At 40.5% G+C, this 25,662-nt stretch overlaps 4 protein-coding genes and 1 long non-coding RNA gene across 5 annotated transcripts in view; 4 read left to right on the plus strand and 1 right to left on the minus strand.

Moving 5' to 3' along the window:
* The window catches only part of LOC109476998, a 9,922-nt gene extending 8,415 nt beyond the window's left edge, over positions 1–1,507 (plus strand). Inside the window, exons 9-11 of the mRNA XM_019778011.1 lie at positions 206–301; positions 968–1,139; positions 1,488–1,507. Coding sequence (XP_019633570.1) covers positions 206–301; positions 968–1,139; positions 1,488–1,507 — 288 coding nt within the window. The remainder of the gene's footprint in view (positions 1–205; positions 302–967; positions 1,140–1,487) is intronic.
* A 244-nt stretch (positions 1,508–1,751) lies between these two features.
* On the plus strand, positions 1,752–7,259 carry LOC109477124 (collagen alpha-1(XIV) chain-like). Its single transcript, XM_019778182.1, has 6 exons — positions 1,752–1,973; positions 2,665–2,971; positions 3,894–4,046; positions 4,700–4,777; positions 5,469–5,664; positions 6,675–7,259. Exons 1-6 carry the CDS (start codon positions 1,774–1,776, stop codon positions 6,677–6,679), a joined length of 939 nt encoding a protein of 312 aa, XP_019633741.1. The 5' UTR covers positions 1,752–1,773; the 3' UTR covers positions 6,680–7,259.
* A 2,245-nt stretch (positions 7,260–9,504) lies between these two features.
* Positions 9,505–12,833, plus strand: LOC109477144. Its single transcript, XR_002140642.1, has 3 exons — positions 9,505–9,636; positions 10,750–11,005; positions 12,724–12,833. It is a non-coding gene; the product is annotated as an uncharacterized LOC109477144 (long non-coding RNA).
* Positions 12,834–16,240: 3,407 nt separating this feature from the next.
* LOC109477132 (SCO-spondin-like) lies at positions 16,241–20,446 on the plus strand. Its single transcript, XM_019778193.1, has 5 exons — positions 16,241–16,495; positions 17,492–17,623; positions 18,381–18,482; positions 19,002–19,139; positions 20,179–20,446. The coding sequence occupies exons 1-5, from the start codon at positions 16,339–16,341 to the stop codon at positions 20,193–20,195; spliced, it is 546 nt and encodes a 181-aa protein (XP_019633752.1). The 5' UTR covers positions 16,241–16,338; the 3' UTR covers positions 20,196–20,446.
* Positions 20,447–20,850: 404 nt separating this feature from the next.
* On the minus strand, positions 20,851–25,125 carry LOC109477111. The gene is made up of 4 exons (XM_019778170.1): positions 24,706–25,125; positions 23,577–23,694; positions 22,483–22,577; positions 20,851–21,744 (listed from the first exon to the last, which is right to left on the minus strand). Exons 1-4 carry the CDS (start codon positions 25,051–25,053, stop codon positions 20,965–20,967), a joined length of 1,341 nt encoding a protein of 446 aa, XP_019633729.1. The 5' UTR covers positions 25,054–25,125; the 3' UTR covers positions 20,851–20,964.
* Between the last annotated feature and the right edge of the window lie 537 nt (positions 25,126–25,662).

Here is a 25,662-nt window from a genome sequence, read left to right on the forward strand (position 1 = left end):
CCCCTCGTCCCGGTTCATTACTCGCCGCAAAAGCGCCACCTACATCGGCTACATATAGCGGCGAGATGCAGTACTCCAGTCAGAAGCTCTGAAGAAGGTGTCTGACAGACACCGAAACGTCAGCGAGGTGAGACTCTTTGGTTGTGTAAAAAGAATTCCCATATCTCTTAATTACCATAGCTGTACGATATTTCCGTTCCCGCAGGTGGAGTTTGAGATATCATGTAAAGCTACTGCTTCAGCGTCAGCATCGATGGGCGTCTCATGGAGCAGTGGGCGGGGACTAACACCACGGTTTGATGTATGATTGCTTAGTAAAGTCCTAACAAGAATTCTTAGATCTCAAACCTCCATGAAATATAATAGTTTTTGTAAATGTTTTTACACAGTACACTACACTACAGTACAGAACAAAAAAACACAGGTTTTTGTCCTGAAATAGGTCAGGCTGTCAACTCTGACATGTAGGCTATTCCAGAGGGAGAACATCAATCAAACCGGGTAGGCGCGCTGTCTGCCCACACGTGTTTTGCGTTAGAGGAAGTCATAACCGGCACATCTGTTTTCCCTCAAAATAGAAACGTTCTGCTTCAGTACCATGGTCAGCCACCAGGAGGCCCATATTTGACCTAGACCTTCGACTTCCTAAGACCTACCAGCATACCAAATATCATCACAATCCGTAAAGGCGTTCTGAAGCTATGCTGACTACAAATGTGCGGAAACACACACAAACACATACACACTGGTGTCGGGTTACATTTTGTAGCAAGGGCATAGGGAGTTAGAGGGGCTGGTCACCCTATATGTACAGGTATGTGTTTGAGTAAGAATAAACAGGACAGTAGTTTGCTAGGCTACACCATGTTAAGGTAAACATTATGCAATTGCGTTGCCAATTTATAGTTTCCATTTGTTATTTATATATTCTTTGGCCTTATAGTAACAGTTTTTTTTATTCCTCCAGACCGATTTTAACATCGATCTTAGCAAAGATGCGAAAACAAAAGCTGAAGGCAGCGCTAAGCTGACAGGCACCATCACACCAACCCTGCTACTGGACGTCCCGGCTCCGGGACTTCCTATCAACATACCTATCCCTCGCTGGTTATTGCCAAGATTTATCAGGCGTTTACTTGGTACGTTGCATTTGCTACTAATTTCTAAAATTTTGTTAACAAGTGAAATAGAATGCTAAGATGTAAGACATTAAGTGAACTTCTTCAAAACTACTTTGCTTATAGTGAATGATGAAAGGTGTGGCCACCAGAAACCAGTTGCCATAACAATACCTAAAACTACCAACTTTCTGGCAGATAAATGTTAGGAAAAGTCACCAAGTTTTTTGTAATTCCGACTTAGACATATTTAGATCAGACTTGTGTTGCGTTTTTTAATGAATTTCCTTTCAACATACAGCAAAATACAATGCACAAACGTTTCCTTGTTACCCCTCAGTTAGCTACTATCAAATACGTTTTTAATAGATAAGTACTACAAGTCTTAACACTACTGTTACTGTCCTGTTCTCTTTATGATGTTACGGTCTGGTCAGTTATTTTAATAACAGACCGCTGCTGAGGTTATGTATTGATAAACGATGGTAAATGGAGCATTCTGATTGGTTGACGTCTGCTGGCTATATGATAATGTATAATGCATCTTTCATCTGTCTCGATTTGTAGGGATTACATGTACTGGGGATTCAGAAGTATAATTAATACATTCTATGTTGCAGGTTTCTCGTCGTCAGGCAGGTCAGCCATAACACTGATGAGTCCATCCGTAGAAATGCCAATCGTCGGATCAGTATGGGGGGAATTCTGTTTGGAAGGACTGACTCCTGTTATGGAACTCCTTGGCTACAAAGCTGGCATCGAAGAAATCATTGCGGGAGTGGAGGTTGGCGTTGGTGACTTCCAGAAGGATTTGAAAAAGTCGATCCCAATACCCGGAATAATTAAAGGCGAACAGTGAGTATCATTACTATACCGTATTTGCCAATATTTGAATTGAATACTCACATTATTTAAATCTCATTCAAATCATTTCACATCTCATAATTGATTTAAGAGGAATGTGAACAATAACTTAGAATACCTTCATTTCAGTAAGGAGTACTCAACTCAGCAGAAGGTACCAATATTTATAGATACAAAAAGAAATTGAGACCAACGCTCCAACAGTATTATTGCAAATAATAATTTATAAGACCAACTACTGATTCGTTAACTTTACGGCTTGTCCAGAAGTTGTTTACGATGTCATATTTTGGCCCTAGTTTAAAGCCAATGTAGAGTGGCAAATACAATAATTATAATCTTTGTGTAATCTTTTTTGGGAGGGGTAGTCAGTAAATCAGCATTTGAAGAAACAGAACTATACTTCTGTGACTGAGTACCCATTTAATAGGCACAGTGTCAAACGATCTAACTTGGTACACTGTCAACAGATGAGTTTAGAATTTATCTCTCTCTCTCTCTTTCTCTGTCCCAATATATATGTGTGTGTGATAAATTATAAACTCATGTGGTGACAGTACTAGTGAGTTATATATATCACTGTATCTTAAATTTTAGCATTAATAAAAGTTTAAATTAGCCGCTACTGCATACTGTTCCCGTGAAAACCAAGTCATACTACTGTATGTCTCCACGCAAAAAGGAAATTTGGGGAGTGTGGACAAAACCCCCCTGTAAATCCACCACCGCCAACTAGGGCACCACCACCAACCCCTGATAAACCAACAACAACCCCTGATAAACCAACAACAACCCCTGATAAACCAACGACAATTCCTGATGCTCAAACAACAACCCCTGAAGCTCCAACGACCACCCCTGATGAACCGTGCACCATTGAACTGGTTTTTCTTCTTGACGGATCCTGGAGTATCGGGCCAATCAATTTTGAAGAGATGAAAGAGTACATTCGTGATGTCATTGCCTGCCTAGATAGCACGAATACTAAGGTAAGTTCCTTTTTTCAAACAAATTGCTGAACATGGAGGAATACCATTAAGTCATGTTGATTTGATTATATGGATGCCATCTTTTGGGAACCCCACAACTGGCGTGAGCGTTCGAATTTTAAAAGTTTGGCAAAAAACGTTTCCTTCATTATGAAATCTATGCGGTCATAAATGTTCAACAAATGAGAAAACACACAGACTATGAAATGGTGAATAATAATATACTCTTCATTTTCATTTCTTCACATTTTCTTCCTTTCCTGAATTGATTTCGGCATTCAATGACATAAGTATCATTTTGTACGATTTACAGTATGGTTGAAAACTTTTTTTGGGTAAGGCCACACCAAGTAAATTTTATGGATGACGTCCGCGCGCGAATTGATTTTGGCCTGTTCCAAGAAAAAAAACAAATTCTGCTTCCTGTAACTATGACCAAAGAGTCACGACAGTGCCGCAAATCGTCAGATTGACGTGAAACCCGTAACACGAAAACTGGACAGGACGACAACTGCTGTTCCGCCTGATTTATTGCTGTTTTGATGATGAATAAAATACTTCTTGCTTGTTACACTGTGTCACCTCATTCAATTTGTGTCCTAACATTTATCGTCTCTTAGTATATTTCTATCTAGGCATCTTGTTTGTTGTAGGGCATTTCTTGTTTTTTTTTTTCGCCCTCTCGCATTAGATTTAGGGTCTCCAAAGTACGTCATCCATAAAATTTACTTGGTGTGGCCTAACCGGACGAAAATCCATGCCCACGCGGATGTCATCCATAAATGAAATTAACATGGCCTTAGTTAGGGTTTTCCAACTTTAACCTAATCTAAGCTAAGCTAATCTAACCTGACCTAACATACATAACAGCCCCATGATTGATATACATGCTTTATTCTTTTGTATGATTTCTTTTGGACAGGTTTCCGTTATTCGTTACGATGAGAAGCCAATGACATACATCACATTGGGCGGGTACACCAGCATCACACATCTGCAGTACCTCATCATGTACGTCAGCTTCCAAGGCTCTCTCACAAAGACCGGCCATGCAATCCGATACATGGCGACCGTGGTATGTCATCATGGAGTTATCTTTACCTCCTCGAGCACCCGACATGTGTCAGGAACGTTTTGGCACATGCAAGGGCCTAAAGGTTTATGTGGGGTCGTGTGGCGCAACGGCAGCGTGCTTGACTCGGACCCAAGAGGTCCCGGTTTCGCGTCTTGACATGCCACCTATCTCGTGCCCTTGGGAAAGGCACTTTACACGACTTTCCTCACTAAACTCAAGTGAAAATGAGTATTGTCTGTTCAGTATTCGTTTCTATGAGTGGGACACAACACCAGCAACAGCTGCCTTTGCCCCACGTGTATTGCACTGTTGCAATTTCAATAAATCAAATCAAAAATAAATAAAATCAAAGTTTCCGTTTGGGAATTTGTATAGAGCCTGACATGGTTAGCTTGAGATGGAAAGCAAAATTAGTCGTCTCGATGACTGGCAGGAGAGTTGTCTACTTAATTATCGTCACAAAATCACAAGTAGTAACTTTAAGAGAATTGTATTTGTCATAAAAGTTTACAAACTTTCCAACGTTACAATTGACACTCTGCAACCCTTCTCGTGTAATACTGATGGGATGTATTTTGAATTTGGTTATGTGAGAAGAACTAATCTTAAGATCATAGCATTTGTGAACATTACGAGTTTTACTTATTTACTAGGTTCCATTCGACTCTTCTGTGCACAAAGCAGCTGTCGTCGTAACTGATGGAAGGTCACAGGCTGATGTCCATGGGAAGGTGAAACAACTTTCTCCAAAATACAGTTGTGTATTTTAAAAAATAGTAGCTAAGAGCTCGGTACTTGGCGTATTCTGTCAGCACAAAATTTGTTCCACTTTTTGCTTTCTACAACTCAGAGGTTAATTCTATAATTGTTGCTTAGATTAAATTATCATGCTGCATTGTATTGTATGTACTAAACGTATTTGGCGTAACGATTGATACCTAACAATGCCCGTAGCCAGGCTCAAAGGTCAATTTTTTAATCCACTTTTTATGTAAAGGCCCACTTTTTGGTCCACTAAAGGTCCAAGATTTTTCTTCAAAAGATGGACCGGAATCGTAGAAAAACTGCTCCCTTTGTCATTGAATAAATATTTATCTCTAATTTTTTTCTTGGAAATCCTCTCAAAAATGCACGAAATGCCATTTTAGAAGGTTCATTTTTCAACATTTTCCCGGGGAGCATGCCCCCGGAACCCCCTAGGAACCTCGTGCCTACGGTGCTCGAGGTCCCCACAAGCAGTGGGAAGATCCCCCAATTCAAAATCCTGGCTACGGGCATGCTAACGGTACGAATCTCAGATGATTTATGGCAAATACAGATATGTATTCACTTATTTGGGAGGACGCATTTTGTGCGTGAGCAATAAGATCCAGTCTTTAGGAAAGTTAAAGATTGATTGACAGTTACGTTTGGCTCTTTCAGAAACAAGATGGCTACGCGGAAAGTGCCAGTGAAGCAAGGAATGCCGGGATTGAGCTGTTTTGCATCGCCGCCGGTATAGATGTCTTCATTAACTACGACGAGCTCAACATCATCACGGACAACCCTGCAAGGGTGGTGTACTGGAAGCAGATGGACCCGTGCGAGTTTGCAGTGCTGCTGCTGACCGAATTATGTGGTTTGTTCTGATTTTACATTTTAATGCGCATTATTCCATACTCCGTAAATAATTTTATCAGGTTGTTGATGTTTTTTTCTATCATTTGCCAAATGTAAACAATAGCCTGGAATGTAACACTCCTGGCTAATCATTGGTTAACAGCAAAGTTGCAAACTTCTAGCTACATGCAGAAGTCCTTGTGGTGGAAAGAAAATGCCGGTGTACTCTTGTAGTAAAGTTTTTTTTTATTCACAGCCATTTGTTTTACAAATCAAAATCAAATCAAATCAAGTTTATTGCTCAACAACTGTAGCTAGTACAATGTATGGCAAAGAGACTACAATGGTGCATACACAAACTAATACTAACATATAATTCTAACGAGCTAGTCCATAATGATAGGAAGAGTATTATTACATAAAGAAAAGTAGGGCGAGAAACGGCTTCAAATTTTTGTTGATAATAATAATATATTGTCACCTTACCAATCTGGGTTTAGGGCCGATTACAGAACAAGTGATAAAATTTTGTATTAAAACCCCTTATCGATCAACAAATTTCCACACCCGGAGGTAAATTATATACATGTTTCGTGGATTTTAGGAAGGCCTTTGATTCCGTCTGGGTTGTTTTACAAATTACTATCAACGGTTGTAGGGGGGAACTTTTACATGAGCCGACGTTTCGATGGTAGGCTGTTGTCTTCATCACTACAACAGTCATCAAAATCGGCTCACTTATAAAACAAAGATTTGTGAATAAAATACCTGTACTATTCATTTATTTCATACGGTTTTCAAAGAAATTTTGTCATTTTTCCATCGATTTTCCTATTAAAAGTCAAGGATTTGTAACCTTTGGTATCAAGATTGATTAGTGGAAGGTTCAAACATCGATATCAAATATAATTATATTGTTTTCTAAATACTTTTATACATAATTTATCGTCCCAGTAGTTTTGGTGTTTTACGTATGTAACTATGATATTGTTGCTATGTTTCAAATCTGTTAATTTTTTTTTACTACAGGCTAATGCAGTGCTCATGAGGCCTACTACTTTCCAGTTTGGCGGCATTCTAAAAGTTGCTTTGTTAGATACGCAGCTAGAAAGGTAAAAATACACCATTGAATGTACAAACGGTGAGTAGAAACATGACTTGCCTGGTGGCCAAATAGTCTAATAAGGTAACTCACTTAAGTTTGAGTTTACTTAATCAACTCACAGTGGATGCGATGGCTTGAGCTGCAGCTGTATATGAATTAAATACATAATAAGTTATTACGTGCTATAAATCATTCATATATCATAAGCGCATGCCTATACTTGCAGGCACCCTCTAATAAACGACTGAAATACGTTTTAAAATTATTAGCGACCAACATTGGCATATAATGAAATTGTAAGTGACTCTTAGTAACTTTGGCATATCGATAAAAGCACATTGTGAAATTTACCTTTAATTAATTTACAAAACAATGCCATTTATCTACAATTAAAAGACATGATGATTCTGTTAAGTTACTAACTAACGTTAATACTTAAGAATGCTGATACACATTCTTAGAGAATCACATGTGCATATCTTAATCAGCATTAGTTACAATTAAAATTATTTGCCTCCTGACTGACCACCAGTTTCTTACTATGTTAATGGTTTAGTTTTTTTGTTAGCTGTGGGTATTATGCGATTATTATTTAGTCGTAGTGACTTTCGCATGATCAACTAACAATTGAAAATACAAAACAAAGTACGTCTTCAACTTAGGTACACCTATAACATCTTTTTACAATAAGATGGGTCTTAATATGGGTTTTTTATATCTTCTGATATTGATACTACCCGTAATTCATAATTCAAGCATGTAGGGAAATTTTGCTTCATGGGCTCAACTAAAGATTATATTTAAATCTGCACTGATACAGCAAATTTCTTCACAATCGGTTAAATGTTCAAAACATGATATCTGTAGAGCATACCTTGGAAGCTAATCTCAAATTTGATTTGAAGAAAATTTGTATAACCTTCGGTAATGGTGCTTTGATGTCTCATTTATGTATTACTCCAAGTGGACACAAACTAGTGCCGACCCAAAAGAAACGGCGGCAGGAAAATATGTTCATTTTGGTGACAAATTTCCTTTTAGCCAACCCAACGAATCTAAAACGTCAATGTGTTTGTAACTGAAGCAATTAGCACATAATTGTTGGCAGCGACGTTGGAGGGGCACAGTCCAGGCTTTTGAGTGAAGCTGTCTGACTAAGGCCACCTAGCAACTAAGTGCTTTGTTATCACCATAAAAAGATAACGTTTGAAATGTATACATACAATGTATGAAGGAATAAATGGATGAATGGATGGATGAATAGATGATTAAAGACATTTGCTGTGCATGCCCACGTTTATTCAAGGGGTTAGGTACGGGTCATAGCAAATAAATAATTTCATACCTGGGCCGCGATAACGTTCGATACAGGTGTTCCATCTCGTGTGATAACTAGCGGTACGGCCCGGGCTTCAAAATGTTCCAGACAACGATTCGATCCGTTCGGACGCTATCCGAAATCAAAGTTGGCGCGGGCACTTTAAGCCCCAGCCCCACCACTCCCCCGCCCCACCCCCCGGTCTAGATAGAGTTAACAAGCCACTGCCCTATTACTTGAAATGGGCAATGTAACTATCTATAGATTTACCTATTAGAAGGTGATGGCTTTGTATATATGTTTGGGTGTGGTGTAGCATGATGATTCAAGAAAGCTAGGGCCGGGGTTCATTCACTGCATTATCATTAAACGTAGTAGGTGTGTAGGTATGGAATAAATTATTCAATTTTGGAACCCTTGGCTTTCCTTGGTGCATCAAAGCGTAGGGTTTTGATATCTCGTATTCTTGACATTCTAAGGTTATGGTCACAGCCTTACGTCATACGGAAAGTGTATGTATGCACAGCTGGGACGGAAGGAACAATCTACATCCCCTCCCACGCACAATCGGCTGCGCAATATACACGCCTCCGTAGATAGATAACAATGTTATATCAACAGTAGCCATGTAAATGGACGTGGCACGTCACGGGCTAAGGCCACACCAAGTAAATCTTATGGATGACGTCCACGCGCGCATTGATTTTGGCCTGTTCCTAGAAAAAAAAACCAAGAAATTCCGCTTCCTGTAACTATGACCAAAGAGTCATGACAGCGCCGCAAATCACCAGATTGATGTGAAACCCGTAGCGCGAAGAAAGTGTCTATTGACAGGACCATCCTGTCAATAACAGAAAATGTGCACTATTGACAGGACAATCCTGTCAATAACAGAAAAATTTTCACTGTCCACTGTTCCACCTCATTTATTGCTGTTTTGATGATGAATAAGACTTGTTGCTTGTTACACTGTGTCACCTCATTCAATTTGTGTGCGAACATTTGTCGTCTCTTAGTATATTTCTAATCTAGGCATCTTGTTTTTTAGGGCCCTTCTTGTTTGTTTTTCGCCCTCTAGCATTAGATTTAGGGTCTCCAAAGGACGTCATCCATAAAATTTACTTGGTGTGGCCTAACGTTGATATCATGAGCCAACCATAAAATAAGGCTTGTTCTATAGGGCACACCTTATTTTCTTGCATAATGGCAAAACGCACAGAAATAGTGTGCACATTCTATATGAGCGCTGTAGTACATGTAACTTATCAGAGATCTCAAATAAGTTAGATGTATTATATATAGCACTCACATAGAGTGTATTAACTAGTTATGTGCGTTTTGCCATCATTCTCCACCAGCAGTGGTTCAGTCCAACATAAGACGTCATAACGGATATGAAGACATAAAAGCAAATAAAACGTTAAGTTCAAATATCAGCCAGAAATTTTACTCAGGCAGAGCTAGTTCCAATCGTGGGGAGACAATGAAGGTTCTGTTTCTCCTGTCCTTGGTGGCGTGCGCCTGGTGTGCCCCAAGTGGGCCAAAACCGAGGGAATCCAAAACAACAGGTATTATTATTATACCATACATGCCCGTAGCCAGGATTTTGAATAGAGGGGGGGGGAGGTTCTTCCCACTGCTTGAGGGGACCTCGAGCGCCGTAGGCGCGAGGCGAGCGGCGAAGGCGCGAGGTTCCTAGGGGGTCCGGGGGTATGTTCCCCCGGAAAATTTTGACAAACGAACCTTCTAAAATGGCATTTCGTGCGTTTTTGAGAGGATTTCCGAGAAAAAATCAGAGATAAATTTTTTTTCAATGACAAATGGAGCAGTTTTTTTTACGATTCCAGTCCATCTTTTCAAGAAAAATCTTGGACCTTTACATAAAAAAGTGGACCAAAAAGTGGACCTTTACATAAATGTGGGCCAAAAAGTGGACCTTTGAGGCTTGTGGGGGGGGGGGGTGTTCTTCCGAACCCCCCTGGCTACGGGCATGCATGCCATAGGTCTAGTAAAGAGATGATTGGATATCTTTTTTTTTATTTTGGCCATGTTGTTTTGATTATATGGATGACATCCACTGGGAGCCCCAAAACTAACGCGAGCGTGTGAATAAGTTGCCAAAAAAGTTGCCTTCATTTTGAAATCTACGAAGTCATGGAGGTTTAACAAATTACTAAATAAACCGTGCATGGTTTGGCGATTGATAGTTTCTTCGTGTTCATTTCTTCACATTTTTTTCTTATCCTTTGTAATTTATTTGAGCATTCTACGATGGCAATTTACGGCATACATTTGCTCATTTTGAAGGTACATGTACTTTGTACGATGTACAGTTTGGTCGAAAACTTTTTTTCGACGAAATTTCATGGCATCCAGCATATAATCAAATCAACATGGCCTTATCTATTTTCTGGTTTGTCTGTGAGTAACATTGATGTCATACATCAGGATCCGTCCAAATAGCATACATGGCTAATAGTAATAACATACCATACATGGCTAATAAAAATGACAAATTCTTGGGATAGCAAACTGTATGTATACATGTGATGTATTTTTGTATGTACCAAAGGTCCTATTAATATATATATATTTATCGGTGACATTTCTCCGAAGGGAGATTTCAAGTGTAATCCGTTTGATTCGTTTAAAATCGTTTCTTCTCCACTTGCATTGTACAGGCGACTGCGTTCACAACGGGTCTGTCGTTAGTCACGACTCGTTTTTCATGGACGGCGGAGACATATGTTACTGCATATACCAACAAGTAAGCTGCGGGTTATTCCACGATTGGTGTATGTATGGAGGCAACTATTACCCGCCGGGTTCCTTAATCAGCTCGAATACTTACAGCGATGGATGTACTACATCAGTGTCCTGCTCCCATGGCGGAGGTATAACCGTCGGGGACAGCGCCGAATGCTTTTATTAATGTCTGTAAGTATCGGTCGATTAGTACTCTGTAAACAAATTTTGGAAGGTAGGATTGTGACGTACATGTACACAAGTTACTAGGTAAATTGTATGTACACAATGTATGTACACAATTCCGTAACTTTTGATGTGATCCAACATACAGAAATTGTTCTCACCTAAAGCTTTCGATCAGTCAATCTGGTCTTCTTCAATAGCATGCGCCGCCATCAAACTCCCAAAAATTCGTGCGGTACCGGCTATAATGCTGGCCGTACCGGGAAATTCGTGCGGTACCGGCTATAAAATGCTGGCCGTACTGGGAAATTCGTGCGGTACCGGCTATAAAATGCTGGCCGTACCGGAAAATTCGTGCGGTACCGGCTATAAAATGCTGGCCGTACTGGGAAATTCGTGCGGTACCGGCTATAAAATGCTGGCCGTACTGGGAAATTCGTGCGGTACCGGCTATAAAATGCTGGCCGTACCGGGAAATTCGTGCGGTACCAGCTATAAAATGCTGGCGGTACCGGAAAATTCGTGCGGTACCGGCTATAAAATGCTGGCCGTACCGTGAAATCCGTGCGGTACCGGCTATAAAATGCTGGCCCTAACGGGAAATACGTGTGGTACAGGCTATAAAATGCTGGCGTACCGGGAAATTCGTGGGGTACCGGCTAAAATTTCAAGCCTTATCCGGTTATTCCTGCCGTACCCAGTACTTTTCTGCCGTACGCAATATGACGGACATCGCTCGGCCCCGCCACGGTGTGCGTAGTCACTCGAAAGTCGTGTCTATATAGAATACCCTGTACGGCGACGATTCGCAAGCTAATATAGCCTATGATCTGGCAAATATTCCTCCTCTCTGCGGAGTGGCATCGTAAAAATCGCGCCCAGTCTTGAGAACACTTCGGCCATCTCGAACACTCCACTCGAACAATCCGGACCGCTTCTCAGAACAGATCAGCGGCCGAAGTGCTCTCAAGACTGGGCGCGATTCGTAAGATGCCCCTCCACAGAGAGGTGGCCAGGAATATTTGCCAGAGCATTAGGCTATGTGAGTTTGTGTATTATTGCCGTACAGGGTATTGAGACGGGCCTTTCGATTGACTACGCACCGTGGCCGACCGATGTCCGCCGTTAAAAAAAAATTAACGGCTCTCATTGGGCAATGTGCAGATGCTGTCACATCGGCGCACCAAATCCGTAGGGTGTTTTTGGCACTCAGACAGATTAGCCTAAGAGGCTCGGTGGGTGTCACTCCACCGTATAGGTGGGGAAGTCCTGTAAAGTGCCTTTCGCAAGGGCACAACGTCGGGCCCCGGTGAGTATCGAACCCGGGACCTCTCGGTTCCGAGTCCAACGCTTTAACCGTTGCGCCACCGACGCCAAGAGACGGGCCTTTCGAGTGACTACGCACCGGGGCTATTGGAACGACCAAAAACGTTTACAGAATTTGAACTTCAACGTCCTTGGTACGGCAAAAAAGTACACGGCACGGCAGGAATTTTCCGAGTGCGGCTCGAAATTTAAGCCAGCATTTTTAACGGGTACGGCACGAATTTCCGGGCACGGCTCGAAAGTAGCTTGATGGGAAACTTGTCACTTTGTACAACAAAACAATGCAAGGCACTGCTATTGAAGGTTACTTTAAGATTAAGTCTATTCTATGTTACAGATCTGAAAGCGTTAATGGATCTAGTATATAGCGTTAACAAATATGATATCGTCCATTGCAGGTGTCTAAAGTGACAGAGAAATTCAGCTGTCTTGTCGGCTTGGGGGAAACCTGCCCTCCCACGTGAAGAGACCGACATTACTGACAATAAAAGTAACTGGCAACAGACAATATCGCATCTGGAGTATTCTCAGTAGGGTTAAGTCATTTTCTGGGCCCCCAGTGAAATGGGCGTTGGCTCCCCTTAGCAACACATAGCAACCACCTTTGACCGCAATTTTCACAATTTTTCCCCATTGTTCGATAATTGCCCCCTCTCCACCCAGTGTGAAAACTTCTTAGGTAGGGTGCCGCTGGATGCTACCTGGCACCCTGTGGAGTGTGAACGGCCTTGGTGCTTGGCTGTCAAGAAAACCAAGCTAGGATGTGTATTGTAAGGAATTAACAATGCCACTTCAAAACGTTTTCCTGTGTCTATAAACTATTTCAAATGTTTAACTTTGATAGATCAACATTTCGACATACAGAAAGGCACATTATTATAGATCCATACAGAGCCTCAGCTGTTGTAATATTATATAAATATCATAGGCTTGTAGCCTGGCATAAGACATAATTTTGCAAGACTTCCAGGTAAATTACAGAAACCATAAATGTAGAAAATCAAATCAGATTTTTTTTTACCTCCTTGCAGAAACTGAGCTTCCCATCCGGCAAACCAGTAACGTTATAATTGTAACTTAGAATTGTGAATAATGTAGAGATTCCCTCACTACAATCAAGGCCCTGGCCCTGCGTATTACTACAGTGTGATTCAAGACTCGAATCAAACTGTGATGAATTTGTACCCTTGCTGGTAGAAAATATTAACGACCAGGGGAGCAATTTCAACTTAGCCCAATTCTGTTGCGCTGACTCAGAAACTTTGAAACATATGTATCAGGCGAGGTCAACTGCCTGATGATTGACTGTCTGGTTTTGTCTCTTTTGTTGAGAGTTGTGGATACACATGTACGTTTTGCTTAGTTTTTTTCCCCCCAAAGGCACTGCTGTTATTTGAAAAGTCACATTTTATGATAGGTATGACCATGTTAATTTTTATGGAAACCACATGTGTATGTATGTTGCACTTGAAAACTTCTGATAAGATAAAGAGAATTGTTTATACACCTCCCATACTTGTGAACATGTTTGTGTATTGTTTTTAAAACCAAGCCAAGCTGTGTCTGGCAGGTAAGCTACCGCCGGGTAAAGGTGTGAACAGCCAGGCCATTGTTCTGCCCAGGTAGTCTGCTCTCCTACCGTGAGGTGCTATGTCAACAAATTGATTAGCCATATTGTTCCCAAATAACAACAAAGAGGTCATATTTCACATCTAGGGATGCCAAAAGTCTACATTTTATAGTCGATTTTTTAATCAAGTGGTGCTTGCTCAGATTATATTATTCTAACTTACAACAAAGATGGTTGGAAAGAAGACAAGTTGTACAACAATCTCTCGTTGAGACCATTATCTTGGAGGATTCCAGTGCTCAGCTATGCCTTCATGAATATTTCCAATGGCATATTCTTGTCAATTTTTTTATATAATATGAAAAAATCTTTGTTCTAGTTATAGTTCTAGACACAGCCTCAACGGGATGTTGTAGAGTTTTCTTTGCTGAATGCGTACATACCAAATTTATCTTTAAAAAGTATGTCTGTGCGAAGCACGAGGTGTTTAAAGGTAGCTAAATTGACAAGTGCTTATTATATTAATATTGAGATATGGATAAGGTATATGTGAAACAAATGTGGTCAGATTATATCTTAACAATATGCATCATCAAAACATGTCAGCAATTTTGGACAGAAAACATCAGGAAATTGTGAATTACGCATGAAAGTTGGGTCAGGAGTTAATTAGGCTGGAGGGTCAAAATTGACTTAACCTAACTGAGTTTCTTTCCTTCTGTCGCAGTGGGCGGCTAGGTAGAAGTGTTTTCATGGTCTGTAATTATAGGCTGCTTGTTTAAATCGGCCAGTTTTATTTTTTTGTCACCATTTTGAAAATTGGGCACACGAAACCAAGGGAAATATGTACATGTGTTTTTATTTTTATTTTATTCCAACATGACGTGGTGACGGCACACCCAAGTTTTTCAACTTATATTCATGCCGCCACCAACGCAGGGGACACATACATGACAGGACAATACTCATTTTCACCTGAGTTAAGTGAGGAAAGTCGTATAAAGTGCCTTTCCCAAGGGCACATGATCGGTGGCATGTCAGGACTCGAACACGGGACCTCTAGGTTCCAAGTCGCGAGGAGCATGCCCCGGTGTTCGTTGGTACATGGTAATGAATAATACTGCACTACGAGCTCCGTGAGTGTGATACACACAGGGAAATATAGACTTATATAGTATACATTGCAAGGGAGGTGTTCACATAATGTAACAATTGCATATAATTTTGTATTTGCCAGTATTGGTGAGGAAATCGAAGAAGGTGATGCGCATGAGCTTCCGTATAGACTGATCCCATCCCATAGTCGCACCCACCTCCGTCAAAACGTTAAACTACAAAATAAAAACGTACATAAGAATTCAAATGTTCGACCGTTATGCAGTCACTCTATCATTGGGTGAACCGCTAATTGCCGTGCTATCATTGGTTACCTGCTATTGTGATGGACACTTAGGTTCAATCTATTACCGAACAAGCTATATGTATGCCTAATGACCCCATTGGCCCATTCCCTTGTCCAAGTATGATCTACTAGTTAAACATTACTATCAATACAGTACTATCAACCTACTATATATAATGTATTTGAGCAGAAACGTCAGTAGATGTTTGGATTAGGCCACAGCAAGTAAATTTTATGGATGACATCCTCCACAGACTCCATATCTAATGCGAGCGGGCGAAAAAAAAAACAAGGCGGGCCGAAAATAACAAGGTTCCTACATTGTACAATTTTGACTCAATCATTGTACAAATGGTTTTGATTCAGTGGGAACATCACATATACACAGCCAGCATCACATATCACTGCATCAAAGTAAGTAAAAAACAAAACAACAAATCAGAGACTTTTCTTGTCTCCTCTCTTCATATTTATCTGCCATCCACCTTCCGGCATGGCAACAGACATCTTTGCCCATTTTCGGCATGTTGACCACTGTCAGAAGGCTACAAAATTTCTTGTTTTTTTTTCCAAAATAAGGCGCAAATTAATACGCGCGTTGATGTCATCCATAAATATTAGTTGCTGTGGCCTTATTTCTTTTTCCGGCCAGTCTGTCGTCATGTGGGAGCCTGTGTGAGTGTGCAGCTGGGCGGGGTGGCTGGGTACGTGTGCCCTTTAACGCCACAACCTTCCCCGCGATTTGCACAGTACCAGTTATAGATATGAACATTAAACTTATCGTAGTCACGAAAAAACGGCAGACGGCTTTGAAAGCTACAGCATGTGCATTGAACCCTGTAAGTAGAATGGACTGCAGATATATATTCTCTGCTTTTAAACACATTTATCCTGTCCCGTTGTTGTTTCATTTTGGTATAACAAAGTATGCACAGGCTGGATCCTGTTTTTTGCGTGTTGTATGAAATAATTCTTCATCCAACAGTGGTTTAGTCCATCCCAAGACGTCATAACGGATGTGAAAAGCTAACACTATAGTATATGACTATACATATGTTCAGAAATCAGCCACGCCATTGCTTGGTCAGTCAAGCCTTATCCAAGCCGACAATGAGAGTGCTGCTTCTTCTATCCCTGGTGGTGTGCTCATGGAGTGCACCGCGGCAGCGGCCTCAACAAGTAACGCCATCCCAAATAGGTACAAGTGATGTTATATTTCATATTATTCATTTCGAAGCCTTTTAGCCCTGCAAGTCTAGTCTTTCAAGGCTCAAACATTAAAATTACATAATTACATACATGGAAAATACAGTGAAAATACAGTAAATACATTTAAAAAGACGTAAATACATCAGAACATCAACAATTAGGAACACGCAAATCGATATTCACAATTTAAAAACTAGAGGTTGAGGCTCATGTAACACTGTTTGTGATAGCTCTTTTGAACCTGAGTAGGTTACTCAGTGTTTTAACATGATATGGTAAGTTGTTCCACAGCAATATTGCACGATACAGGAATAATGAACGTTTCTTACTGTTCGTCTTAGATCTGGGTAATCTGAAGTTGTTTTGAGAATTTTATAGATTGTAGTCAACTCCATGCGTACTTTGGGCTACTATACATCCCATATTGTTGTTTCCCTTAGTCTGATGTATACCCGAATATAATTTCAGCAGCAAATTTAAATCCTGGACTTTAACAAGGACAGATATACAGAGTCAGTTCTCGAAGCTGAACATTGCCGTATCTCCTCATCAGTTAAAACAATGTATGTTTGTGACCTGGACAGAACTGATTGATGTATCATGTCGACATGTTGTTTGAACAACAATTTAAACGTTTATAGATATTCTCCTAGGGTTTTGGCAGATGTCTGAGTTCATCTAAACTGTACAACTTCATCATCGTACAGCACAACGCCGTACAACGCTACGCCTCCATAGCATACCAAAACCCGGGGAGGGGGGTCTTCATGGTCTTTGCAGGGAGCTTTATGTGCTATTTTCTGATTACATATAGACAACATAGCCGGCCTGGTTGAATTACCCCCCGTTTCTTGTACTGGCCTAATCAGAAAACAGCCGAAGACCACCAAACCCTCGGTTCTACAAGCCTGCTACGGAGGCTAGTACAACGCCGACCATGTACATGTAGTCTGTTCTGAAGAGAAACACTGTCTCATATACTCAGGTTGCCAATATGGAGGCAACTTTTACCCGGCCGGATCCACCATCAGTGAGGGTACAGACCAGTGCGGGTGTACGTACGGCACATACTGTGACGAGGACTACGGTGTAATCCATGGGGACTGCTTCCAACACTGTAAGTATGGCTCAAAACTCCAAGAAAATAAAGACTGGTTTTTGTAAAGACAATTTTTGTTCCTCAGGACATGGCGTTGGACTTCCCAACATATGGCGCACTGGTCAAATCTTTCGTTGGATTAAAAAAAAAGTAAGCCATGTACCCTCGAGATGAAGATAGTATTTCTCTGGTTGAAGAAAAGAAAACCAAGCATAATATACGAATCGACACATATGTAGCCATGTGAATTTTTGGGCTCGTCGGCAGAACGTACTGCACCTACGTAAAACCCGTAATGTATTATGCATAACACTTCAGCAGAACGTTTCGTATGAGGTCGTATTCGCGCATATAAGGTTAACATCCGGTTTGTATACGTAGTTTCCGAATGTTGTGTTGCAAAAGATATCTTCTGATGCAACGTTGAACAAACATCCAACGAAAATTGCGAGAAATTAGGGTTTCGTGCAGGCGCAGTTCGTTCTGCCGACGTACTTTTTTTTTCCATGGGAAGGGAGTAGAACACGAAAACTGCAGCAACTAAATGATTACACATACATTTGCTGGCCCAGAGCATGATGTCTTTAGTGCCGTATTTTGTGCTGTAAAAACTGAAGCAATTGAAATATTACAGATACAGTGGTGGGCCCAGAGCATGATATTTTTAGTGCCGTATTTTGTGCTGTAAAAACAGAAGCAACTGAACGATTACAGATACAATGGTGAGCCCAGAGCATTACCTTTTTAGTAACGTATTTTCTGCTGTATTTTATAGGCTGTGTTTACGAGGGAAACGTCATTGACCACGGTGACTCTTACACGGACAGCTCGGGAAGGCAGTGTCTGTGTGAATTTGGACAGGCACTCTGTATTGTTGGTAAGTTACGTAAGAATATATTATTACTTTATTGCAGATTCATGCTCGAGGGCTAACTGCAAGGGCATTGGAAATAATAGAATATTAGTAATCGTTACACGTTGAGCATTAAATGATACTTTTGATACAATTATTGTTTGTTTTGATTTCTTTTTTGTGTGCAGTGGAGTAGGAAATACTCTGTAACCCAATTTCATCTTAAAATCACATATGTGTGCTGATCGAATATGTAGAATATTTTTTGCTTCACGCACATCTTTAAGTCTAAAAACTTCTCATAGAATCTTATTAAATAAGGGAATCTTATTGAATTAAAAACTATATGTGTGACCTTGACAGAAATTATTAATGTAGCATGTCAACATGTTGTTTGAACAACAATTTAAGCGTTTTGTAGATAAAGCTCCTTGCTTTTTGCGGATAAAAAATGTCTCAATTGATCTAAACCGTACAACTTCATCATCGCACTACATAATGCCGTACATAGCAATGATCATGTACATGTATTCTGTTCCGAAGTTCCGAAGCCAGGTTGCCAATATGGAGGCAGTTTTTACCCGCTCGGCTCTACCATCAGTGAGGGTACGGACCAGTGCGGGTGTACCTACGGTACATACTGTACACAGGACGGGCATATCGTAACTACAAACTGCTCGTGTAAGTATGAGCGGGTGGGTCATTAACCTTTAAATATCTAACAAGTAAAATCTGACATTTTATACCTACGTGCTTTTTATTGTTAGTATATTTTTATATGTTGTTTACAACAACAATTGTTGCGCACCGCAGGACTAGGGGTTTAAACAAAGAATTTATCACGACCGGACACCCCTCTGTGCGATGGGTCACCTTCGTGGACGAGACCGACAATACCTAATACACGCCAAAGGTCAACTGTCACGACCACGTTCACGCTCAAAGGGGTGTTCTGGGGCCACCAAAAGGCACCATTTTTACGCCCAAAAACACATATACAATAAAAACAAAAGAACTTGCATTATCTGCAGCCCAATAGAAAAACATATACCGAGTCTCAAAAGAATCCGTCCACCCAAACGCGAGAAACAGCTGCGAACATGAAAATCTAAATCTCTCACAAAACCCTTCCGCGGAAGGATGTCTCCTTCCCCGGAGGTAACAAGTACATAGCCCTTCCTTTTGCAAATCACGTTTGTGAAAGTGCTCACGAGTTTAATTTGTGGAGATGACACACTCTTCGTTGCGCAGATATTTGGACATTCTATGAAATGTGCCCATCATGGGGTCTGAAACGGCGACCTTTAAAATCTCTTTTTATTCACACTGTTTCACATATATGAATAGTAACGACGCAGGCATAGTATATTATAACTAGAGACATGTGGTACCACAAAGTCAATACAGGAGACAGTTGTTCCAACAGACATTCAAAAATTTAGCCCCATCAGTTGTCTCTATCTTCGACGTTTAGAGCACGAACAACACAGATCATAGTAAGCTGGCTGCAAAAAAAGAAATATTATGACCTTGTCAAACTATGTCGGCGGAGTGATACAAACGTATAGATTGTGATTGGTATAACCTACCGGAATGTTGATGAGCACTTAGGTGACAGTTCATGCCTGGTAACAAGAAAGTAGTGCGGATGTATTAAGTTCTTTCTTGAGTATGCAAGACGCATATTCACTTAATTTGAGGTATTTTTGCTCCACTACAGGCATCCTCTCCGGATGAGTAAACAGATGAAGAAGTTCCCTTCTCCAATGTGTGCTCCACAACGTCTCATGTTGGTGACAGATCTGCCTATCTACATATACAGAATACTGGAGGCAAAATCAAGCAATAAAATCACAACAAAGTAATTAACTATGAGAGTGACTGGCTGAAATTGTTGTGTATAAAGTTCCTGTACAACACTTTAGGCCACAGCAAGTAAATTTTATGGATGGCATCATTCGCGGACTATAAAACTATTGCAAGAGGGCGAAAAAAATAAGACAGGCCCTATAAAACAAGATTCCTATATTTTCAAATTTTGACATCATAAACCCCCCGCTGTTAAACAAGAAATGACACCTATATTGTGCTAACTTCACTGCCAACTATCACAACGCCCATTTGTCACTGAAACAACTTTGAAAAAAAGTTTTCAATCATTGTACAAATGGTTTTGATTCAGTGGAAACATATTAAAGGAAAGATATACATCATTGACTGCATCAAAGTAAACGTTAAAACAATAAATCAGAGTCTTGTCTTGTCTCTTCTCTTCATGTTTATCTACCATACACGTTCCAGCATGGTACGACATGTCATTTTGCCTATTTTCGGCATGCTGACAACTGTCAAAGGGCAACAAAATTCGTTTTTTTTTCAAAATCAGGCGAAAATCAATGCGCACGCTGATGTCATCCATGAAAATTATTTGCTGTGGCCTCATGTAACCACACATTTAATATAGTTATTAGGTGCGTACTCTACGGCACTGGGATAGTGGAAGATGTTACTCCATGATCACGGTGTTTGGCAGTACAAAATCTGGTACATCGACATCCCCGTTATAATGTTCCAGAGTAGTTGAGAACAGATTCTTCTCCCATGTTCCCACCCATGATCTTCCACTATTTCCCTGCCTTCTTCCGCTCTGCATAACGCTTCCTTGCTGACTATCAACACCAAAAACATCTCTGATCTTATAACTGTTAACATCAGATGGAACATACACATCAAGTTTCTCTAGAACCTTGAGGATTATTCGTTCTTTGTATGCTAAGAGCTGTTTGAAGGTGAGACACTCATGGAAGAAGTTTTCGGAATCTTCTTGAATTAGATCAAAAGCTTTTTGCATCTGTAGAATCCAAAGTGATACATAGAGAAAAGGCACGCCGTGGGTAACAGGGCATTCGATCATGCTAGGATGTTCACTAGCGTATTTGAAGATTGGTAAATCGGTTTTCAGCACTGGAACTCGAGAGAAAACATCTAACCTTAACGTGGTCTCAACAAAGTAGCGCCAATAGCTACCATTAAATCTCAGATTAAGACAAGAGTCATAGAAGCCGGGAAGATCCCTGTACATAAAGATGGTTTTAGCCATTGGAGCAGCTTTTTGGATGAGGTCGGCGATGAAAATGGCATCGCTTCGTAACTTGTAGCAGATGACTTTTCTTGACGGATCCTTCTGTTGGAAGTAGAAGTTGAGCAGGATGACACTGCACTTCAGCAATTTGATGATCTCGTTCCTCTCGTCAGAACTTAAGGGGACATCCTTTTTGCAAACACGCTAAAAATACACATTAAAACGTTTTTTCCACGTTCTTTTTGTTAAGTTTTCAAAGCAAAAAAATATATTAGACATGCATGACACAGGTGTTGTAATTAAGATAGATTGACATAAAATTACTTAACAGAAGCAAAAATCCATACAGATTACGAAAATGCGCTTGGAACCAATTCATTAATCGCAGTTGATAACAATTTGACTTAAAACATGCAACACATAGAAAATGATACCTTTTAGTAAAACAAAAACAAATTTCAAAAGTCTAAACAACATTATGATAACGAGTCAAACTTACTTAAGAACAGAGCTAGAGATGTTGCTTTCCCTACTTGGAAATATGTTTGTGTGATTTCTCCCCTCTATTAGAAATTATAATTTCTAATTTACAGAAATACATCCCAAAAGAGATAAAGGGTAATAGCCTGAGAGGGCTACCAAGTCCTACCAACATACCAAATATCGCCACAATCCTGAATGACTTTATATACTTGCCACAAATATGAGGACACACAGACATACCTGCAAATAGACACACAGGCACACACGCAGACAGAACAAAAACAGTACCTTCATTTTTCATTCCTCCCTTTTTCATCCATTCTCCGTTAACGTGTGCAAATCGATGTCGCATAAGAATATCGGTGTAGCAAATTCTTAAATGACACGTTAGCTTTGAGTAATTATCTTTCACCTGTGACCGTACGTCTGATTGTAACCTGTGATGTTAAATGATCTTACCTCAATGATAACCTGGAAGACGTCAGGTTCTGACACGGCCTGTACCTCACTGATCACGTCCAAAGCTTTGCACATCAAAGTGGACCCACACCGTCCTATGATAGGACAACGGTATACGATTCAACACTTTATGACAATTTATAACAGTACACATTGTTACAATCGTTACGTTGAACACGTTAGACAGTAGTCTGTCATTTCTTTTGACGTACTGCTATTGATGATTGATGAATTCATCGTTTAATATTAGACGCCAAATGAGAAATGGCAGTCCGAAGGATCTGTTAAACAGTGTACAAGCCGACCCTAAAACATCTTCTGTAAATAATTTCCGTAATGTTTAAATAATAGAAACTTAATGAAGGGTTAAAGCCCGTCCCGAGTTGTATATGGTGAGATAATCCGTGGTCAGGTGCGATAACCACCGAATAAACCACCGAGTGAGCGTAGCCCTGCCATATACACCGAGGATAAGGTGGGGCATTAACGTTATTTGATACAAATCCTTTATATGATATCCCCTTCCTGAAAAAAACGTTCACATTCTATGCTACGTGAAACAAGACAGAAAAACAGATAATCTATAGTAAGTATGTAATCATCTGCGGTGACCATGTGACATTAGAACCAATGTTAGTACCAATGTTAGTGGGGGATTTTAAAAATTATATTTAGTGTTTTTCTGTTTAAATGTCATTCATATCTTTTCAACTGTGTTGTATTTTCAAATACATTTTTCAAAATGAGCTTCACTACCTTTAATAGATAAACACCACAGACCTTAATACTAGTTTTAGTGTCCTGTCACCCGTATAATGGTACGGTCCAAAAAGTGGTCCCTTATCCAAATAACCGACTACTTTTGAGGTTACGGCCTGATAATTAATGGGAAATAGAGCCTTCTGATTGGTCGACGTCTTCTGGCTATGTATACTAATATTCATTAAGACATCCGTATGTATACCTATGAGATAAACGTACTTCAACCATGGCTATTTTCGTGCGGTAATTTTTGTTACTAGAAGTTTTGAAGGTTTTGTGAAATGCATAAAACCAGTATGTATATAACTAGTGCGAAGGTAACCATTTCTTACCAGTATTGTAGAGGCATATGTTTTTAACGGCTAACTGAGTTTTCTCCAAACCGTCCGCCACTGCTGGAAGTATATCGAAGGGAAGGAGCAACAGTTCCTCTGCGTTTGCACGTTGTGCCTGGAGTAAAACAAGAACGGCACATATTATATTATAATATACCAGTTGATGTTCTCGTTCTCGATATGGAAATATCTCGTCCGTCCTACTGTTAAGTACGCTGCACCAGCTTGGCACGCAGGTTTAACTACACAACAACGCGGAAGGATTGAAACTATTCAAAAACAGGCCTGCCGGCCAATCCTTGGCTCCGATTATACATGCTACACTGAGGCCTGCCGGACACGACTTACCAACCCATGGCAGTCGCCGCCGCGACCTGTGTTATAAGTTTGCCAGACAACTTGTGACATCTGTAAAATTCAGAAACTGGCTTCCACCTTTCCGCGGCAGACAAACGAGAACTTCTCAGCCCATAGACACTATCACAACTAGGACTGACAGATACAAAAAAGCCCCATCCCTTACATGGTATCCCTCCTAAACAGCACAAATATGTAATTGCACTACAAGTTCCACTGACCGCTACCTTATTGTGACACAGGAATTGATTCATAACGATGATTTATTTATTTATTTATTATGACTAATCTTCTACATATATGTTAAAACTTAAGTGTTATAAAGTTTGTACGACGTAAGATTGTCATAGTTTGTACGATTGTAAGATTGTAAATACCTAATTTTCGAACCAAAGTGATATATTGACCCGTAGATTCCGATATGATTGTAATTTGTATTTCCCTACCATTAATAATGTATATTGTAAACAACTTGATCAGAATTCAGTCCTGTATCTCATGGCTGCGAGATATGTTGATACAAATCAACCAATAAATAAAATAAATGGACGCAGACGCATAATATACTAAAAGGCTCCGCCCAAGGCGTCGCCAAAAAGTTGTTAAACGAGTGCTAGTCAGTCTCCAGATAGGGGGCGTCTCAGTATTTGACCTGCCAAACTTCTTGTTTGTGTAAATAAGGTCGTTGACCCCTAGTGGTAGGATAACTATCTAAATCATTCTCGTTACGATATAAACGATTACGTCACCACTGTGTTGTTGCACGTACCTGATATAAAAATGGCGCCTTCCTGATGTCGATCCCTTCCCTCACTTTAACAAACCCAAGCACTCTCTGGTCAAAGTCAAAGCTGTATACTAGGAACTGGGCGCCATTTTTCTGAAGGAATCTTACCGGGTCAGGTATCGGTTCTCCTACGCCCGTATCGAACACTGAGGACCTGGGTAGTGTTCGCTGTACGGGCACGAAGTCGCTCAATCTAGCCGCCCAAATCGTGAGTAGTCCCCCTTTGAGAAAGATGTCTCTACAGCGGACCCCGAGTAACCGGGCCATGCAGACTATTGGTGAGGGTCCACCATCTCCAGCCAGCATAGATTTCTGTACAAAAACAGGCATATTCAAGGCTTCAAACTACACTTACCATCAAATTCGAGCTCCGAAAGCTCCCAGCCATTGGATAGCTAGACATGTCAACTTACCGTTTGTGAAAAAACCAACGCTTCGACTTCGGCCAGTTTAACTCGCTATCAGCTGGTGAATGAAAACAAGCACTGACCTTTGAACCTCCAGCTTGGAATCGTCTGGTTCAGGGGGTGTGACATGGCCCCATAAGATGTAACATAACACCACTATATGACACTCAGGTCACAAGTTCTGTCTAGATTTCAAAAGTAAACACACCTCTTGTCTACCTGGCAGAAAACTGGCAAAATCTGTCCTGAATTGGCCCCAGGAAAAAAATTCTATAGAATAATAACAGAAAAATAAAAATTTCCTGGCCCCTTTGGTAACCTTTGGTCCGGCCTTGAAAATCGGTCCGCCCGGTGTCAATATACATGATATCGATCCTGCCAAATTCATGACTCCGGCAATACTTGGGGGGGGGATTCTAATATACCTGAGACAAGGGGTGGGAGGGGTTTGGTCGTGATGTGGGAGACTAAACCTAACCTAACCCAAATCTTAAGTCTAACCCTAGCTCTGAACAATATGATCCCAACCCTA

This window comes from Branchiostoma belcheri, unplaced genomic scaffold, assembly GCF_001625305.1.
Source record: "Branchiostoma belcheri isolate BF01 breed outbred unplaced genomic scaffold, Haploidv18h27 scaffold4, whole genome shotgun sequence".
NCBI classification, from domain to species: domain Eukaryota; kingdom Metazoa; phylum Chordata; class Leptocardii; order Amphioxiformes; family Branchiostomatidae; genus Branchiostoma; species Branchiostoma belcheri.

What these genes read in the sequence shown, in the direction of transcription:
- LOC109477132 (XM_019778193.1), top strand. Translation starts at nt 16,339, where the DNA reads ATGACTATACATATGTTCAGAAATCAGCCACGCCATTGCTTGGTCAGT. An exon ending in AGTAACGCCATCCCAAATAG is followed by an intron (nt 16,496 to 17,491) that starts GTACAAGTGATG and finishes TCATATACTCAG; the next exon opens with GTTGCCAATATGGAGGCAAC. An exon ending in TGGGGACTGCTTCCAACACT is followed by an intron (nt 17,624 to 18,380) that starts GTAAGTATGGCT and finishes TGTATTTTATAG; the next exon opens with GCTGTGTTTACGAGGGAAAC.
- LOC109477124 (XM_019778182.1), top strand. Translation starts at nt 1,774, where the DNA reads ATGAGTCCATCCGTAGAAATGCCAATCGTCGGATCAGTATGGGGGGAA. An exon ending in TCCGATACATGGCGACCGTG is followed by an intron (nt 4,047 to 4,699) that starts GTATGTCATCAT and finishes CTTATTTACTAG; the next exon opens with GTTCCATTCGACTCTTCTGT. An exon ending in AGGCTGATGTCCATGGGAAG is followed by an intron (nt 4,778 to 5,468) that starts GTGAAACAACTT and finishes TGGCTCTTTCAG; the next exon opens with AAACAAGATGGCTACGCGGA.
- LOC109477111 (XM_019778170.1), bottom strand. Translation starts at nt 25,053, where the DNA reads ATGCCTGTTTTTGTACAGAAATCTATGCTGGCTGGAGATGGTGGACCC. An exon ending in AGGCGCCATTTTTATATCAG is followed by an intron (nt 23,695 to 24,705) that starts GTACGTGCAACA and finishes GTTTTACTCCAG; the next exon opens with GCACAACGTGCAAACGCAGA. An exon ending in TCTTCCAGGTTATCATTGAG is followed by an intron (nt 21,745 to 22,482) that starts GTAAGATCATTT and finishes GTGTATTTTTAG; the next exon opens with CGTGTTTGCAAAAAGGATGT.